This window comes from Candida parapsilosis, contig 006110 (genome assembly GCF_000182765.1).
Source record: "Candida parapsilosis strain CDC317 annotated contig 006110".
Classification (NCBI taxonomy): domain Eukaryota; kingdom Fungi; phylum Ascomycota; class Pichiomycetes; order Serinales; family Debaryomycetaceae; genus Lodderomyces; species Lodderomyces parapsilosis.
The window spans coordinates 392,752-410,191 of record NW_023503284.1 but is presented as its reverse complement, the minus strand read 5'-3'; the positions used below and the strand labels follow the sequence as shown (position 1 = coordinate 410,191).

The 17,440-nt window shown below is 39.6% G+C and overlaps 8 protein-coding genes across 8 annotated transcripts; 6 read left to right on the top strand and 2 right to left on the bottom strand. All coding sequences in view use genetic code 12, as the record gives it.

The window, feature by feature from the left end:
* Positions 1-564: 564 nt before the first annotated feature.
* Positions 565-1,536, top strand: CPAR2_701940 (uncharacterized protein; the record flags this gene model as incomplete). The annotated part of the gene is made up of 1 exon (XM_036811957.1): positions 565-1,536. The coding sequence occupies one exon, from the start codon at positions 565-567 to the stop codon at positions 1,534-1,536; it is 972 nt and encodes a 323-aa protein (XP_036668342.1).
* A 20-nt stretch (positions 1,537-1,556) lies between these two features.
* CPAR2_701930 (S-adenosylmethionine-dependent methyltransferase) lies at positions 1,557-2,720 on the bottom strand (the record flags this gene model as incomplete). Its single annotated transcript, XM_036811955.1, has 1 exon — positions 1,557-2,720. The coding sequence occupies one exon, from the start codon at positions 2,718-2,720 to the stop codon at positions 1,557-1,559; it is 1,164 nt and encodes a 387-aa protein (XP_036668341.1).
* A 154-nt stretch (positions 2,721-2,874) lies between these two features.
* FGR32 (Fgr32p) lies at positions 2,875-5,355 on the top strand (the record flags this gene model as incomplete). The annotated part of the gene is made up of 1 exon (XM_036811954.1): positions 2,875-5,355. One exon carries the CDS (start codon positions 2,875-2,877, stop codon positions 5,353-5,355), a length of 2,481 nt encoding a protein of 826 aa, XP_036668340.1.
* An 862-nt stretch (positions 5,356-6,217) lies between these two features.
* On the top strand, positions 6,218-8,815 carry CPAR2_701910 (uncharacterized protein; the record flags this gene model as incomplete). The annotated part of the gene is made up of 1 exon (XM_036811953.1): positions 6,218-8,815. One exon carries the CDS (start codon positions 6,218-6,220, stop codon positions 8,813-8,815), a length of 2,598 nt encoding a protein of 865 aa, XP_036668339.1.
* A 565-nt stretch (positions 8,816-9,380) lies between these two features.
* On the top strand, positions 9,381-10,586 carry CPAR2_701900 (uncharacterized protein; the record flags this gene model as incomplete). Its single annotated transcript, XM_036811952.1, has 1 exon — positions 9,381-10,586. The coding sequence occupies one exon, from the start codon at positions 9,381-9,383 to the stop codon at positions 10,584-10,586; it is 1,206 nt and encodes a 401-aa protein (XP_036668338.1).
* Positions 10,587-11,439: 853 nt separating this feature from the next.
* Positions 11,440-12,585, top strand: CPAR2_701890 (pepsin-like aspartic protease; the record flags this gene model as incomplete). The annotated part of the gene is made up of 1 exon (XM_036811951.1): positions 11,440-12,585. The coding sequence occupies one exon, from the start codon at positions 11,440-11,442 to the stop codon at positions 12,583-12,585; it is 1,146 nt and encodes a 381-aa protein (XP_036668337.1).
* Positions 12,586-12,709: 124 nt separating this feature from the next.
* Positions 12,710-13,831, bottom strand: CPAR2_701880 (uncharacterized protein; the record flags this gene model as incomplete). Its single annotated transcript, XM_036811950.1, has 1 exon — positions 12,710-13,831. The coding sequence occupies one exon, from the start codon at positions 13,829-13,831 to the stop codon at positions 12,710-12,712; it is 1,122 nt and encodes a 373-aa protein (XP_036668336.1).
* Positions 13,832-16,297: 2,466 nt separating this feature from the next.
* On the top strand, positions 16,298-17,410 carry CPAR2_701870 (uncharacterized protein; the record flags this gene model as incomplete). The annotated part of the gene is made up of 1 exon (XM_036811949.1): positions 16,298-17,410. One exon carries the CDS (start codon positions 16,298-16,300, stop codon positions 17,408-17,410), a length of 1,113 nt encoding a protein of 370 aa, XP_036668335.1.
* Between the last annotated feature and the right edge of the window lie 30 nt (positions 17,411-17,440).

Below are 17,440 nucleotides of genomic sequence, written 5' to 3'. Positions count from 1 at the left end.
TTGTCTTCGATTGTCAGTTGTGTTTACTGAGATCAGCATGTTGAATAGAATTTTCTTTTCAGTATAATAAGCTAAAATCATGTTAGCTTTGCAATCGGAGGTAAATAATAATTATCAATAAACCCATCAGTCATATCCTGAACTCAGAGGGTGATGACCAAGTTGAAAGATTGAAGACCGAATCTCACTGAGATGTACATTTTCAGAATCGATAGGATCAGGTGTAAAAAATTGTAAGATTACAGTTCACAGTGATCGCATATTGTACCTCAAGTGGAAGAAAGACGCTTTGACTTGTTCGTACTCTGAATCTTATCCATCATCAGTACATAGTTAGCGATTCTCAATCAATCATTTGTATCGATCAACATTCTTTCTGTTATCCACGATTTTCCTTCTATTGAATGGTCAAGTCTCTATACTTGAACTGTTTAGCTAGACGTTGATTGTACTCAATTTGATAGTATTGTGTTTGTCCTTGTGTATGTCCTTGTGTATGTCCTTGTGGTGTGTTCTTCCGAGCCTTCAGATCAGAACTTACTCGTCGCACAAAGTTTTCCTCAAATGTTCAAAGTCAAATTACACGAGCTCCATCCTACCACCACAACAATGTCAACACTCAGAGTAGCTTATATTCCAGAACACTTCTCAACACCATTGTTCTTCGCCCAACAACAGGGCTATTACGCAAAACATAACTTGTCAATTGAGTTTGTCAAAGTTCCCGAAGGTAGTGGTCGATTGATCAATCTCCTAAACAACAACGACGTCGATATAGCTATTGGTTTAACTGAAGCATTCGTGGCTGATATAGCCAAGGGTAACGATAAGATCAGGCTACTTGACACGTATGTGCAATCACCACTTTTGTGGGCCGTTAGTACTGGGTCCAATCGCGATGAAATTACCAATGTACAAGATTTGGCCAAATTTGGTAAAATTGGTGTATCTCGTATCGGAAGTGGATCGTATATTATGAGTTTTGTATTGGCTCATCAATTAGGATTTGGCAAATTTAATGAGTTTGCCATTTGTTCTAATTTCAAGAATCTTCGTGACTCAGTGAATAAAGTGGAACCTGATGGCGACACTGCTGGTTATGAGGTGAGTGATGCGTTTATGTGGGAGTATTTCACAAGTAAGAAATATTACGATGCAAAAGAGATTAAACAAATTGGAGAAATTTATACACCTTGGCCATCGTGGGTCATTACTGCATCGTCAAAAGCTGCGGCTGATAAACAACAAGATATCCACAATTTCGTCTCATCGGTCAATCAAGGTATTGAGTACTTTAACCACCACATTGATGAAGCAGTTGATTACATTGCATCCAACTTGGACTATTCTGCTGAAGATGCTCGTCAATGGACAAAGACGGTACAGTTTAATGACAAAGTAGGTCAAACTCCATTAGATTGGGACAAGATTGTCGTCAAGACTACTAATGTATTGAAAGATGCAAACGTTTTACAAGATGGCGATGACGTTATAACCAAGAGATTGGATGAACATGTGTACAAAACCAACATTTGATATGGTAGATTGGCACAGCTTTATAGGTTATCTATCTTTGTACAAACCCAGAAATCACACTTGTATACTGTTGATTGCAACAACTTGATATCTCCACAGTAAGTACTTTCAATACCTGACTCTTTTACAGTAAATTCAAATCCCAATTTCGTAACCAACTCAAACAAGTCGTCTCGTGTCAAGTTCAATCCATCACTAGGTCCGTTTTGCAACAGTAAAGGGCCGAAATTAATCCATTTGCCACCCTGTTTCAACACGTTGTTAATTGTTCGTATGTAGTCGATAACGTTACCAGATGCCGCATCCAAGGAAAACTCCGTCACCACAACACCAAACTCACCCTGTGATTGTGACCTTAGTTTCTGTGATGCGAAGTTGACATCACTTGGTCCCACACCATATAACTCAATAAATGACCCCGCAGTGATTGACATCAATTCGTCATAGTGGATCCTCAAAGACGCCTCCTTTTCCTGTTCCCTTCCCATAGCACTTATAATGTGCGCAGTTGGTGACACATCAGGCACAGTAACCGGTCGAATCTGGTTTTGTCGCTTTGATGAACTTGTGGCTGACAGAGCCAAGAATGGGAAAATGGAATAATTATGAGGGAATTGACAATGATTAAGAATAAAGCCGGAGGCGAATAACGCGTGATAGCTGGAATCATTCCCTTGGGTCCAGAATCCGTGCATTACCAACTCAAATACCAACCGACCACTCCCACAACCTGGCACCAAGATCTTTGTTTTGGACCGCTCGAGCTCATTTTGATATAGTTTGCACAATTCAGCAATAATTAACCGCTGTCCAATTGGTCTCTCCTCTCCGCCTTGATCGCTCCAATCCCTCATCAATTTCACCATTGTTTGTTCAGTTTGTTGAAACTGTTTGTGTGAGGCCTCAACCCAATCTGATGGCAGTACTTTGATCCCCCAATCTTGTCCGATCTTTTCAGCCAAAGTCTGACAAAAGTCACGATTGATGTCAATGCATTGTTGTAGGAATTGTGTATGTTGTTCAAACCACGGTATCAATTGTTGATCTTGGATTGATAAAGTTGCAAATCGCTGAATTCGTGAATTTATCAATTGGTTTGTTTCAAAAGTGTGGAAATTGTAGAAAGACGATAGTACCGATGTGACTGCTTGATATTCATCAGCTTCAACTTCTTGATCACTCATTCTCGATGAATACTTTTCGCACTATGCGTTACTTCTAACCGATGTGCTGGACAATCCCAGCCTCACTCGATTTGAAAATGCGCCTTGAAAATCTCACACATCGTTTGAAAATTCCACACCAGAAACAGCATTCCAGAAACAAACATTTCAAAGCATGCCACCAAAGAAAGATGCATTTGCTGACCTATTTCAATCGGCGAGTACCACAAAGAACAGTGGCGTAAATTCCAGACTCAATAAACTATCACTCGTTGAGCGTCAAAAGTTGGAGCAACAACAAGGATCAACTCATTCATTGAATTCCAGCTGGTCCAATTTGGATATCTTGTCACCACAGCCTACTAGGGGTGGCAATAGCAACAGCAACAACAATGGATCTCAATTGGCGAGTGCTCGACTGTCGAATCTTGTAAGTGCTGTGGGATCTCAGTCCAATACACCACAAGCCACTGTTGATGATAGTGATCCATTTGCTATTTTCAACAAGACTAGCAATGAAGATGTGAACAGACACACGGCGCAACCGGTCAGTACCCAAGCCAGCGCTGCAACTCCCCAAGAAATGTCGTTGCTTGATGATGACTTTGTAGATTTGTTTCCTCAGCAGAAGAAGCTACAACAACAACAACAGCAGCAGCAACCACAGAAACCGCTGGAGCCAGCGGAGCCAGTGCCGCTAGTGAAAACACCAAGACCAGAAGGGATGCCAGCCAGATCAAATGCACCATCAACAAGAGCTAGCAGATCCAATGCCTCCACACCGAGGTCCTCCAATGGTAATTCTTCTTCTTCCAAAGATCACACACTTGCAGAGCTTGTGGATATAGGATTCATGATAGAGGACGCCAACGATGCAATTGCTCATTCAGGAACAGATTTACAGAAATGTGTCAACTACATTATGAACAAAAACACTCTGCAATCACAATCCAGAACCAATTCAAGAACCAGAGCCAATACCGAAAATGATGAAGAAACAGACGATCCAATTCTTGGTAAACGTCCTGACTCAATCAATTTAAATGAGCTAGGCAACAACTTGTTTCAAAAAGCAAACACATTTATCAACTTTTCCAAACGTAAAGTTATGGAAAATATCGAACAACTCAATAATGGTAGTGTCTCACCATTTGAGTTTGGACGTGGATCAAACAATGGTTCGGCGTCACCTAATTTACCCGAATGGATGAGAAACCAAGCCAAGTATAAATCACAAGCATATGAGAAAAAATATGGCGGAGAGGATTATGGCGAAGATGAAGATAACATCAATCAAGAAGAAATTGATAGGTTCATGCAAAAGCAAAGGGAGAAGGAGAGACATAGGTTGAGACAAAGATTTGATCAGAAAATAAGTGGTGGCAGTATTGGAGACGAAGAGGGTGTGGGAAGAATGGGACGCAATAGTGTCTCTTCATCATCGCGAAGCTCCATGTCGAAAGAGGCTTCACCAGCTCCTGCAAAACCGCCAAGACCTGCTGCAAAGAATAGCTTTGGTGGTGAAGGCAAGAGCCAAGTTTCACCGGAGGCAGTGGCGAAAGCACCCACAAATAAGAAAGAACAAGCACCACCACCAGCAGAAGAAGTTGATTTATTGGGTATTGGGGCACAGAAGAGTGGGGTTATCGCCACACCATCTGATTTACGTGATACTAGTCCCTTGAATCAATTTATTGAAACTGATTATACCACCCACAAGACCAGAGCTACTGAAGCATTCAAGACTGGTGATTATGCCACTGCGTTGGAATCATACACCACTTGTCTTTCCATCTTGCCACCAAAACATGAGTTACGAGTGGTAATGAATTCCAATTTAGCATTGACCAATAAATTACAAGGGCACTTAAAACAGAGTTTGGAAAATGTTGAACAAGCTTTACTGTTGATGCAATTGGAAGAGTGTGATGTTAAAAACAATAACAGTAGTAGTTCTAGGGGTGCAACTCCGCAGTTGGCTGGAAAATCAGTAAAGTATTGGTATTTGAAAGTTGTTATTGTTAAAGCTGAAGTATTGGAGTTACTAGAAAAATATGAGTTGGCCTTGAAGACGTATAATTTGTTGGTTCAGAAATTAGGGTGTGTTGATAAGAAAGTTATGGATGGTAAGAGAAGGGTAGATCGGATCGTTAATCCTGACAGCTACAAACCAACAAAGCCAACTCCAAAACCAAGCACAACCGCATCCACCACAACCAGCAAAAGCTCAACCCCAAAGCCTGCTACAACTAGTACTAAAGCAACCACTACCAAGCCCAATAGAACAACCTCCATTGCTACTGAAGTGGAGCTAGATCCATTAGCAGTTGATGAAATCAACAATTCTATAACCCAATGGGCGCAACTGAAGAACAATGATTTGCGACAAATGTTGATCAACTTGCAAGTGATTATCCCACCAAACTCAATAACCATAACTCCCAAGTTATTGACACTAACTTTGAATGACTTGGTGTTGCCCAAACAAGTGAAGTTAAACTACATGAAGGTGATTAGTTCTATCCATCCTGACAAACTAGCTAGTCAGTTGTCTAAACAACTGAAGGAGGACAAACGGGTGCAATTGATTTGTAATGGGGTGTTTATCATTTTGAATGAACGATGGGAAGTGTTTAGAAAAGAAGAGAATATATAGAGCATGAAGAACGGATGGATCATGACGTTGTTCTTTTTGCAGCTTGTAAGTATATATAACAAGATGATTGTAATCTACATTTTGAGTTTCTATGTTGTCTGAAATATTATGTGGTGGTGAAAAATAAGGGGGAAAGTGTACTTTTCCGGTCAGTATATATGAGTTATTATTTTGGAAGCGGCATTCGATACCCATTTTTCTCCTGGTATGATTCTCTTGGTACACACAGTCATACAAACGTGCAGACCTAGACATAACATAGTAAATAGGCTTAAAACTGTATGAGTGGCAAGATGAGGAGGTTGGCGATAGTCATTGTACAGGCAATGTGTCGTCGGTTATAAGAAAGTGTACCTGTAGTTTATACGGCGATTTCCTTAAAGGATGTTTCGGCGTTTGTAATACTTTTGTGTCCTGTCTCTCTCCTCTTTGGCACTTTGATGCCACACGAAACAGGAAACTTAACACAACTGCACCACCACGGCGCAGTAAAGAGGTGACAATGAAGTTCGGAAAGTAAGTGGCAGTGGTAGAAGGTAGTCTAATGCTAACGTGTGAATTGTAATTGGGAGTATTCTTCTCTTCTATGATTAGAGTGTATACTAAAGACACTTACTTTGATAACACCACATTATGTATTGATATAGGCACTAGGCTCAAAGCTCGTAGTCCGGTATACTACGACATACATGTATTCATTGTAGATAAAAGAGAGATGAAGTGTGGGTATATTTGTGAGTATATACGATTAGTACATTTCTAATATAAATATAGTGTAGAATAAGTGAAAAAGAGAAAATCATCACACAATTTTTTTTTATTGTTCTCATACACACAATACACAATACACATTTGAGGTTAGATGTTTAACAAACGACACAGACAACAACAACAACAGCAACAACAATCACCATCACACTACCACCATCAACAGAATCAGCAACTGGTATCTCCGTCTTCTTCATCATCCTCACTTTCAACTATAGTACAGCAACAACAACAGCAGCAGCAGTACCTCCCACACCTCCTGGATCATTTTAACCATCATCACAATTACCACAGTGACACTATCCACTTGAGTCCATCGTCACCTGACTTATACTACAACAGTTGCAATAACAAATACAGTACTAATAACAGAAGATTACATAACAACGCATTTGCTGAAGACGAGTCCAATTTCATACAATCAAATATAAGACGCAGTATCTCTGCCTTTTTACAAAGTATGGGACAACAAATATCAAGAAACACCAACAACAATGGCAACAACAGTAGCGGGGGTGCAGATCATAGTCAACAGCCTGGTGGCGTACCATTGTCATACCACCGGAACAGAGAGGCTACCAGTAGCAAATTGAAAGCACAATTTTCAGTATCAGATCGACAACAACAACAACAACAACAACAACACTCACAACAGCAGTACGCTGCATCTGAGTCCACTAGTATACGGCAGAACTTTTCATTGACTCCCACTACATCACCACCAGAAGACAAAGACAACCAATACCCATCAGCATTCTGTTTGAGTCCCATTACATCTAATGAGTCCTATAACTATTATTCTGATGATGCATCGATGACTGACGCATATCCGGAATTAGGACACCATCACCACCACCACGACATAAGCTACCATCATCATCTTCGTAGTCAGTCACAACAACAATTGTTGGGAGATTCAATTGGGCCTGAATTGACTGATGTATCACCTGCATCATCTTATGGTGAAGAGGAAGTGGCAGATGTTGAAGCAACCGATACCATCTGTAAAGAAGGTTCTAGCTCGATTGATGAGCCACGGCACAAACCTAAAGAGACTGCACCACTGGTTACTACTGCTAGACCCCTTCAACCATACACCCAAGAACAAGAAGAGTTTTCACCATTGTTATCCTTACCAATGGAGATCCTCATTAGGGTCCTTGAATATGTGTATGTGGACACTGACATCTCATCTATAAATTCCAATCTTGAGAATTTCGCCAATACTGTACCTTTGTTATCCAAGAAATTCCATCAATTGTCACTTTGCTTCTTGTATAAATACACCATTTTCAATCGTCCTCATTCATTTGAAAAATTTTTGCACAATTTACAAGCAAACCCAATTATTGGAAAATTTGTTGAGTTTATGGATTTCCAACAATTTACATCAATTGGATTAGGTAGAACTGGGAGGATGAACCAAGAGATTCAAATGGTAACTTCAAGAACCATTGCTCACGCGTTATCAATGACCCCTAATTTGATGGAGTTTTTAGCCTCAGAGAATATTCAAGATGATATGGATGTATCAGTGTTGAATATTTTGTTTAACAAATTACCGAAATTGAAGGCGTTGGACTTTTGTGGTGCTAGTAGTGAGGCTTTTGCTAGAGCATTTGATCAATTAACTATAAAAGTGGAGGATTTACCTATAACTAAATTGTCATTCCACGATTGTTCAAATATTTCTCAGGATGCATTGATCAAGATATTGAAGAAAGCTACTCATTTAACTCGATTAGATTTAAGTCATACGGCAATTACATCTTCTATTTTGTTGAATTTGCCGCAAAATATTCGTCTAACCCATTTATCGTTGGCTAGATGCTCAAAATTGACCACAAAGGATCTAATTCATTTCTTGTCTACTCATCAAGCCATATCTCATGGATCATTACAATGGCTAAATTTACAAATTGATTCAAATGTCGTTAGTCCATTATCTGATGTCTACTTACTATACACCTTAAAGCATCTCAATGCACCAAATTTACAATACTTGAACATTGGTGGTATGCCCGTTAACTCGAGAATCTTGTACACAATCAAGACCAAATTCCCTCAATTGGTTAGTTTAAACATTAGTCATGCATTAAACGTCACTCTTGATGAATTGAATGGGTTTATGCAAGACAACACCACCTTAAGGTATCTTGACTTGACAGGGATAAAATCTCTAAACAAGAATGTTGTTACTTTTTTGAAACAAAATTTTCAAAGTAATCTCGAAGCTATTGAATTTGATTACAAGTCGCTTTATGACTACACTTCAAGAGGCGATTGTTTCCGAGTGCAGCAACCTCCCCCACAACTGTCGCAACTCCACCTGCTGCTGCAAATTTTCACATCATTGTCATTCATTGAAGATACAGTTTATTCACCACCTCAAGTTTGGAAATTTTACGATAACGAGGGTAGAAGGGCATGGATTTACAAAATGTCGGAAGAAGAATACAAACGAGTCACTACACAATCAAATCTCGTGTATTATGATTTAGAAACTGGTCAAAAAATCGTTACTAAGATGAAGAAACCGCAGTTTTTGAAATATGCTGGACGTAAAGTCAATTGTTCCATTGGGTATTACAATTTAAACGGGTATAAGGATAAGAAGTTTGTTGAAGGTTGTTGGCCGGTTGAGTTTAGTCAACGAGGGATTTATAATTACTATTCATTGAATGTCAAGTAAGACAGCATAGACAGAAGATGGGGTTGCTTTATCTTTTATGACTTTGCATGGATATAGCTTTCTTGTACGATGTATATAATTTAACGAAGTTACGAATTCAAGGATGACCTTCGTAAGATTATTAAATTCTGAAAAGTGTGATTTCTCTTTTTTTGAGAAAATAGGACTCTGTGGAGGAAAACAAAGCGGTCTTTTCTGCAGAAATGGGCTACTTTACTTGGTATGCTCTGTTCAATGTGACCACTACGATTGAAACGATGGATCTATCTCGTGGTGATTTAGATCATTCATCGGTTGATAAATCATTTTCCTCAGCAGGGTAGCGTTTTGCACTGACTGAATTATCCGTTCCGAACTACTCCTCCTCCTCCGGCGAAGAAAACCCCCCACCAAACTTTTCGGTAATTTGAAATTTTTTTGCTCTTGTGTTTCTCGGGTTTTCCCCACTCAAATTGTGTATTATCTCCGATCTATATAAATAGCCAACTCAGCAAAGCAATATATACTTTTCTCTTTTTCATTCCACCTGCTTTTACCCACTATAAGATTCATCCCCCCCTCCAGTATGTCCGCTCCTGAATTGACCGATATTCGTTCGCCAATCAACTTGGATAACCTCCGTACCTACTTGTCCAAAGTCTCGTCATCATCACCACAAACCCATATTGGATCAGTGGCGGAAATCCCTCGTGATTTCACCACTGTTAAACAATTTACATTTGGTCAATCAAACCCAACTTACTACTTGGAAGATTCAGCAGGTCGTAAATTTGTCTTGAGAAGGAAACCCAGTCCCAATGCAAAATTGATCTCGAAACTGGCCCATGCAGTTGAGAGAGAGTTTTTCATCTTGAATGGAATAAACACAATAAACCAAACATCACAATTGAAAGTCCCCGTGCCTCGCGTTCACTTATTATGTGAGGATGAAGGAGTTATCGGGTACGTGTTTTATCTTATGGATTATGTTAATGGAATTCAAATTAAAAACCCCGAGATCCCCGGGGCGTCGACCCAAGAAAGAGATGAGTATTGGAAAAGCATAATCACGACTATTGCTGCTATCCACTCTTTGGACTGTGAGAAGTTGATTTCATTATTACCACCACAACATTTCCCTCAATTTCAAAATATCGAAAAATTAAAACTGTCGAGTTACTTTCAACGACAAATCAAGACATTAACTGGTATCCATAAGTTGCAATCTAAACATGTGGACCCCATCCCGGATTTCGATAAAATCACTCAATGGATCCTTCATCATGGACCCAAAGACCCTACTAAATTGACATTAATTCATGGTGATTTGAAAATTGATAATCTTTTGTTCAACCCAGCTACAAAGCAAGTTTGTGGAGTTTTGGATTGGGAATTATGTACCATTGGCCATCCGTTGTTTGATTTATCTAATTTTTTGCAACCTTTTGAATTCCCCAATGCCGTGAATAGAATGATGACACGTCCAAATACCACCAAGATGGGTAGAGAAAACCAAGAGCTGCAAGAATTTCTCTATAAGCAATTGAGCAACTATTCGAAATTGGTTACATGGGATCCACAAGACCCATCCAATGATCCAACAAAGTTGTGGATTTTGGGTCATGTGTTTGGGTTGTTGAGATTGAGTGTTATTTCACAAGGCATTGCTATGAGATTGAAGATGGGTAATGCTTCAAGTGCTAATGCCTCGGCTTTTGCTGGCATGTATCCTAGTCTTAGTGAAATGGCGATTGAGTACATTGACAAAGAGGATAGAAAGGCGAAAAAGTAGATAGGGAGTTGTGGTAGAGTATAACTGTATGTAGTAAAGTGTTGTTGATATATTCGATAGTAGACCTCCTACTGTAGTCTTGTGGAAATGATGCAGGCACTACAAATACAACAATTTACTTTTTACTATGCCTACGACTGAGTCAATCGATCCTGTGTGGGTTGAATAGGGTTAGCTAATAGGACTTGACACATCATAGCCAAATAAATGTTCAAACCCACCCAGTACTGGTCCTAGTTGACTCTATTACGTCATTTGCCTCCGTCGTCTACAGTGCCAGTATATAAATACACACATTCATGCGATCTCGTCCACTATGAAAAAACGAAAACACAATCTTAAGCCTCAAAGGTTATTGAACGCTTACTTCCAATGGTATTCACTCCCACTAGGAAGTATACCACACCTTGTGCCTCCCAAAACCCCAACCTCCTCGCGCGATGGTCTCACTCTTCTCAATTTGTGTAACAATGACGCGCGTACCTTTTTTTTTCAACAAGACACAAACCAAATACAAATCAAAACAACAACAATAAAGGACGACATTCTTGTACCGGTGATGGTTTCAATAACAATAAATATATTAACTGAATCTTTGTTAGTAAACAAACACAAGCGTCGAAAAAGGTAAACAAAAGAAAAACGGCATTACAGAGCAAATCACAAGAAGATGGGAGTGGGGAAATCTTCATCGTGCTTCACCACTAGGGTCCGTATTGATCCACAATACACTATATAAAAAGAAGCTTCGAATACAGAGAGAGTTCTCCATTGGCTCGATCAACTCAAACAACATTCGGTTTTTTATCCAACTATTGACACTCGTTTACAACAAAAAAAGCTGCCAACCAGAATGCACATCTCCACCGTTTTGTCAATCTTGACCTTGTCATTGTCAATCTTTGGTGCTCCAGTCGACAAAAGATCATTGTCGTCATCCTCAATCCCAAAATTCCACACTTTGGACTTTGATATCGTTGATGTGACTCCATCGTCACTGAAAAGAGAAAAAACGGAAACAATTTATCGTCGTACATTGTACTATTTCGCTAGAGTCACAATCGGATCAACAAAACAACAGATTGGTGTCACAGTTGACACTGGAAGTGCTGATTTATGGTTCCCTTCAAATGATGCTACTTGTACTGGTGGCAATGATTGCAAATCGTTGGGGACCTTCACTCCGGCCATATCCAATACTTTCCACAATTTATCCACTCCAGTAAACAACAATTATGGTGATGGCGATGGCGCTAGTGGATATTGGGGTAAAGATGACTACTGGTTTACTGATGGGACCAAAGTCGAGCAAATTCAATTTGGTTTGATGAATTCAGTAGGTAGAGAAACTGGCGTGTTAGGGTTGGGATTGCCCGACTTAGAAGCTACTAATGAAAAGTACCCCAATTTCCCCGCTGCTTTGAAAAACGCTGGTATCATTGACAAGACAGCTTATTCGTTATACTTAAATCTGGCCACTGCATCAAGTGGCAGTGTCGTATTTGGCGCCATTGATAAAGCTAAATATACTGGTGACCTAGCTGTACTAGATTTTGCCGATTATACATGGACGGCAATCAAACTTGATTCTGTAACTGCGCCCGATGGAACGAAAATTGATTTGAACATTCCCGTTGCATTGGATAGTGGCACCACTTATATCCAATTGGACACGGCTGTTGCTAAGCAAATTTATCAAACCCTTGGTTTAAGTGAATCTGGCAGTGCCTCGTGTGATCAACTTTCATTGGATAATAATCAATTGACCTTGAATTTTGCTGGCGTTTCCATAACTATCCCCTACAAATCATTATTCTACCAATTTGGAGGTGGATCTTTATGTCAAGCTAGGATTTATGGATCTAATGATGGGAACAATTTTTTTGGTGATTTGTTTTTACAAAATGCTTATGTTGCATTCAATCTTGATTCGAAGAAAGTTGGCTTGGCCAAAGCTAATTATAATGATGCAACCGATTTGGTTGATTTTTGGTTCTAGGTAATGGTTTAGGTGTCAATACAGGTTTACCTTTCATGAGGCTTTGATTGAAGTTTAGAGACAGAAATTAGACGGTGAATCTTATACTAATGGAAACGTATCTATTCTACGTAATATTAACTCTTTAAAACCAGAAGTCGACAATGTCACTCTCATCGGTGTGCTTCACTTTGCCCACACCAAGCTTTCCTGTTTCAAAGTTATTGGTAAGATAAAGATTCTTAATGAGTGGAATACCCACATTTTGAGTTACTCCATGACGCCTTGTTGATGCAATACGTGTATTGCAGCCAGTGTGCTTATCGTTCCAATAAAAAACATCTGAGTATGGCACGTCAATCAAGACTCCCTGTCCGAAATCGAATTGGAGTTTCTTATTTCCACTCAAGGCTTTATCACACGAAATCTTGCCATTCTCATCCTTAACCTCATTCAAAATTTCGTCATGGATTTCTGGATCTAATCCAATGCCTGGATTACCGGTATCTAAAGCTAAATTACTGGGGAACTTCAAAACAGTACCGTTGGCCGAAGTGACAGATATAGCAGGAACAGACAACGTGCTTTTATAAATTGCCAACTCTCCTTCAATCTTTGCTTTGTCCACCCCACCTAAAAGGAATGTTCCTTGACCTCCAGGACTTGCATAAAGCGAAAATCCAGCTTGGTTGATGTACCCCGCTTTCTTAGCGGCTTGGGCGTAGGAAACATTGGAGTTTTTATTTGGTCCGATTCCAAAAATGCCTGCAGTGTAAATAGTTTCATTGACCAAAGTAAACTCGAAATTTGGAAGCTTGTCTCCATTATCAAAATAGAAATCATCGGTCAGCTTGAACCCGGTGACGCGTCCAAGTGCGTTACCCTCACCGTACTCAATCTTGCTGAATTTGCTAAGGTTTTTGAAGGTGGTGGACTCAGTGGGGTCGAAAGATACATCAGCCGCACATTCCCGCTTAGCAGAATTGCATCCACCGCCAACTTGGGGGAAGTTCAATGCCCAGCTACCAGTATCGATGAAAACTTCGACTTCTTGTTTGGTGGATCCAACTTTTAATTTTGTGAGATATCTGGTGGTCCCTTCTTGATAACCATAAAAATCTTCCAGTTCATATCTTTTTGCAAGAGATGAATGTTCAACTTGCTCAAGTGGATAGGCAATGTACTTGACATGTCTCTTTTCGATGGGTGTAGCAGTGGTAACAGCAGCAAACAAAGTCACCAACAATGACCATTTGAAAAACAACATTTTGATGATGGGTCTATTGTTTGATGAAGGGTGCCAATTGGGTCAGAATGGGGGCAAGGACCTCCAAATTTATAGTATGGTGACCAGCAACTATTCTTCCCAATATTATGTGAAAAGCAAAGAGATAGGAGTGAATGGTGCCATGTGGGTGTACATCACAAAACTTCAGTGGGAGGAATAAGTCTATGGATGAATGTAATGATGTCGTTTGTTACACAAATTTCATTCATTTCAGCATTCAATGGTGGTGGTGCACACAATATTCCAAATAGTAATTCTCATAACCATTTGAGGGGTGATTCAAATCAAGCATCGTACATTTCCCACTACAATGACGTATTTATCCGCTCATTGTAATTGTGGTTTGCATATTCTTTGCTCTTTGATTGGTAAGTTATAAACCATTTATCGCTCACCAGAACATTGCAAATAGAAAAAGAAGAGCCTATCATTCTCAAAAAATCAGTTGGATGCAGTTCATTGCTATTCACATTGCTAGTTTAACAAAGGCAGATTGCGCATCAGTTAGGGCTTATTAGATATAGGATGATACCAAGGGTCACCTTAGTTAAATCACATATACGCTAAACGCTGTTTCATTAAAGTTTTGTATATTTTATTTATTAGTATCTAACTCTCTGAAACCAGAATTCAATAACGTCACTTTCATCACAATCATTAGTATGTGATATTAACTGAAACCAACGTAGAGGATGAACAAAAACTCGTCCAAGTTATAGAATAATCTTTTAGCGGTCTCATTGCACCTTAACCGTCTACGCATTGTTAGAAGGATTACCCAACAATTTCATTCCTATCGGAGTCAATTTTTTTCCAACTGTGGTTCCGTATGTCTCATAACCTTTTGAGGAGCCAATCTCTAGAAATGCAAGTGGTGCACATTTTCGTTGCCTTCCTGGTTTGTATATTCGTCGGTCTGTAATTGGAGAAGGAAAATGCAGATTTCGAACTATTGAAATCCTTTCATTGTTAAATTTTTATAACCATTCTGCGAAACACATCAAATTCGCGGATTAACGTTCTTCAGAGAAATGTTGTTGAGTAACACTTGACTACACTGCTAGCCTAGTTTGGTGGTAGGTTGCCGGAAAGATGCAGATTCAAATCAACCAAGGTCTTCCGTGGTAGTGACTCGCGCAAAACAATCTCACATATAAAGGGAAAAACAATTACACTATCGCACTTATAAACAGCTTGGCAGGGGTGATCATCTACATTCACGTCAAGTGTAGAATAATACAAACAATTGAAATCTTTTTTTTCTAATTTCTGTGTAATTATTGCTGCAAAATATTACACAATACAGATGCTGCACAAATGTCAGATCTATTTTTGGATGCCCACGTGAAAGACTAACAGAAGTAATATTGGTTATGAGCCATGCAAATATTCCCCAAATGAGTTTCTGTAGCAACATTGAAGTTATCGTTACAAGCTCAACATATCGCACCAGAATTCGGTTAGTTTCTTCTTTCGGTACGCTAAGGAAACGCATCGAAGCCGAGAGGGGGATGAAAAGACCAACGAACTTACGAAAATGAAGAATTATGGGGATGCGCGATTACACAAATCAGTCAAAGTTTATTCGCAATAGAACTTGAATCCATTGTGAGCTAAAAAAGAAAAATATTTCACGCAAATCAGTCTTGAAATTCCGGACCGGCTTTGTAACCGAAATCAAATTAAATCTATAGACCACATTGCATCTTCAATTACACATTGGGACGTTTTTTGTAACGACGCAGTTCACATTTTTCAAGAGTTACTCCTTAATGTTTGCTTTGCCCGAAACTACCCACTGTATTTTGTGACAGAATTTCACTTTCATGGTTATGAGTTTTTGGCTACACCTTTGTTCAAAACTTCTCTCACAACTTACATTGTTTAAGGCTTCCTTCAATAGACTCTGGTGGGGGAAAGGGGTAGAAATTGACTTCGATTGATCTATGAAGATGCACTCCTGAAACAGCAATCAAGACTTTTTGTACCGGTGTGTGTGTGTGTGTGTGGAAGGTTACGAGAATTGCAACCACTAGAATGAGTAATCATTCAACATCAGCTTACCAATTAGACGAACAATACGGATCAAAGTAGCAAGAGAAGGTATTACGTCATTGTAACATCAAAGAAAGGCCATTGGATTTTCTTCGCCTATTATGGTTATGAGTACTCAAATTGGGCCTCAAATTGCACCCATTTCGATCATTGGACGAGGAAATGTTGGGCCTAAAATGAATTGGGTTTAACCAATAGAAGTGATTGTATCTCGCACCCCCTTCAAGTTTTGTGATGTACACCCACATGGCACCATTCACTCCTATCTCTTTGCTTTTCACATAATATTGGGAAGAATAGTTGCTGGTCACCATACTATAAATTTGGAGGTCCTTGCCCCCATTCTGACCCAATTGGCACCCTTCATCAAACAATAGACCCATCATCAAAATGTTGTTTTTCAAATGGTCATTGTTGGTGACTTTGTTTGCTGCTGTTACTATTGCTACACCCACCGAAAAGAGACATGATAAGTACATTGCTTATCCGATCGAACATGTCGATCATTCATCTCTTGCAAAAAGATATGAACTGGACACGTTTGACGGTTTTGCAGGAAGTGGTGCCAGATATATTACAAAATTAAAAGTTGGATCCACCAAACAAGAAGTTGCAGTCATTATCGACACTGGAAGTTGGGCATTGAATTTCCCTAGTATTGATGCCAAATGCGGTGGCAAAGCGTGTCCTGCAGATGTGGCTTTCGATCCAAAGCAATCGACCACTTACAAAAACTACAGCACTGTCCTGAAAAGTTATTATGGCAGTGGTGGTACAACTCATGCTTTTGGGTTCAAGCTGGCTGATGATTTTTATTTTGACAATGGTGACAAGCTTCCAAATTTTGAATTCACTTTGGTTAATGAAACATCCTCCCCAAGAGGTATTTTTGGCATTGGATACAATACAAACTCCAACACTTCCTATATTTTGGCTACTAAGAAAGCTGGGTACATTAACCAAGCTGGATTTTCAATCTATTCAGGACCAGATGACAAAGGTGCTTTCCTTCTAGGTGGTGTCGATAAAGCCAAATATGAAGGAGAATTGGCACTTTATGAAAGTAAATTGGCTGTTCCTGCCAAATCCATCACAACAGCCAATGGCACAGTTTTAGAGTTCCCCAGTGTTTTGGCTTTTGATACAGGTAGTGCTGGCTTAATATTGGACCCTGAGATTGTTGACCAAATCTTTCGAGAAGTACGTGATGAGAAGGGCAAAATTTCATGCGATTTAGCCTTGAGCGGTAACAAGAAGTTCCAATTTGATCTTGGTCAAGGAATATTGATTGAAGTGCCTTACTCGGATGCTTTCTACTGGAATGCCGATAAAACCAATTGTCAAACCCGTCTTGGATCAACAGGACGTCACGGAGCAACTCAGAATGTGGGTGTTCCGCTTCTTAAGCATGTTTTCCTCACTCATAACTATGACACCGGAAAGCTCGGTGTAGCTCCAGTGAAGCACACCGATGAGAGTAACATTGTCGACTTTTGGTTTTAATTAAGTAGAGTGTATATTCTACTAACAAGT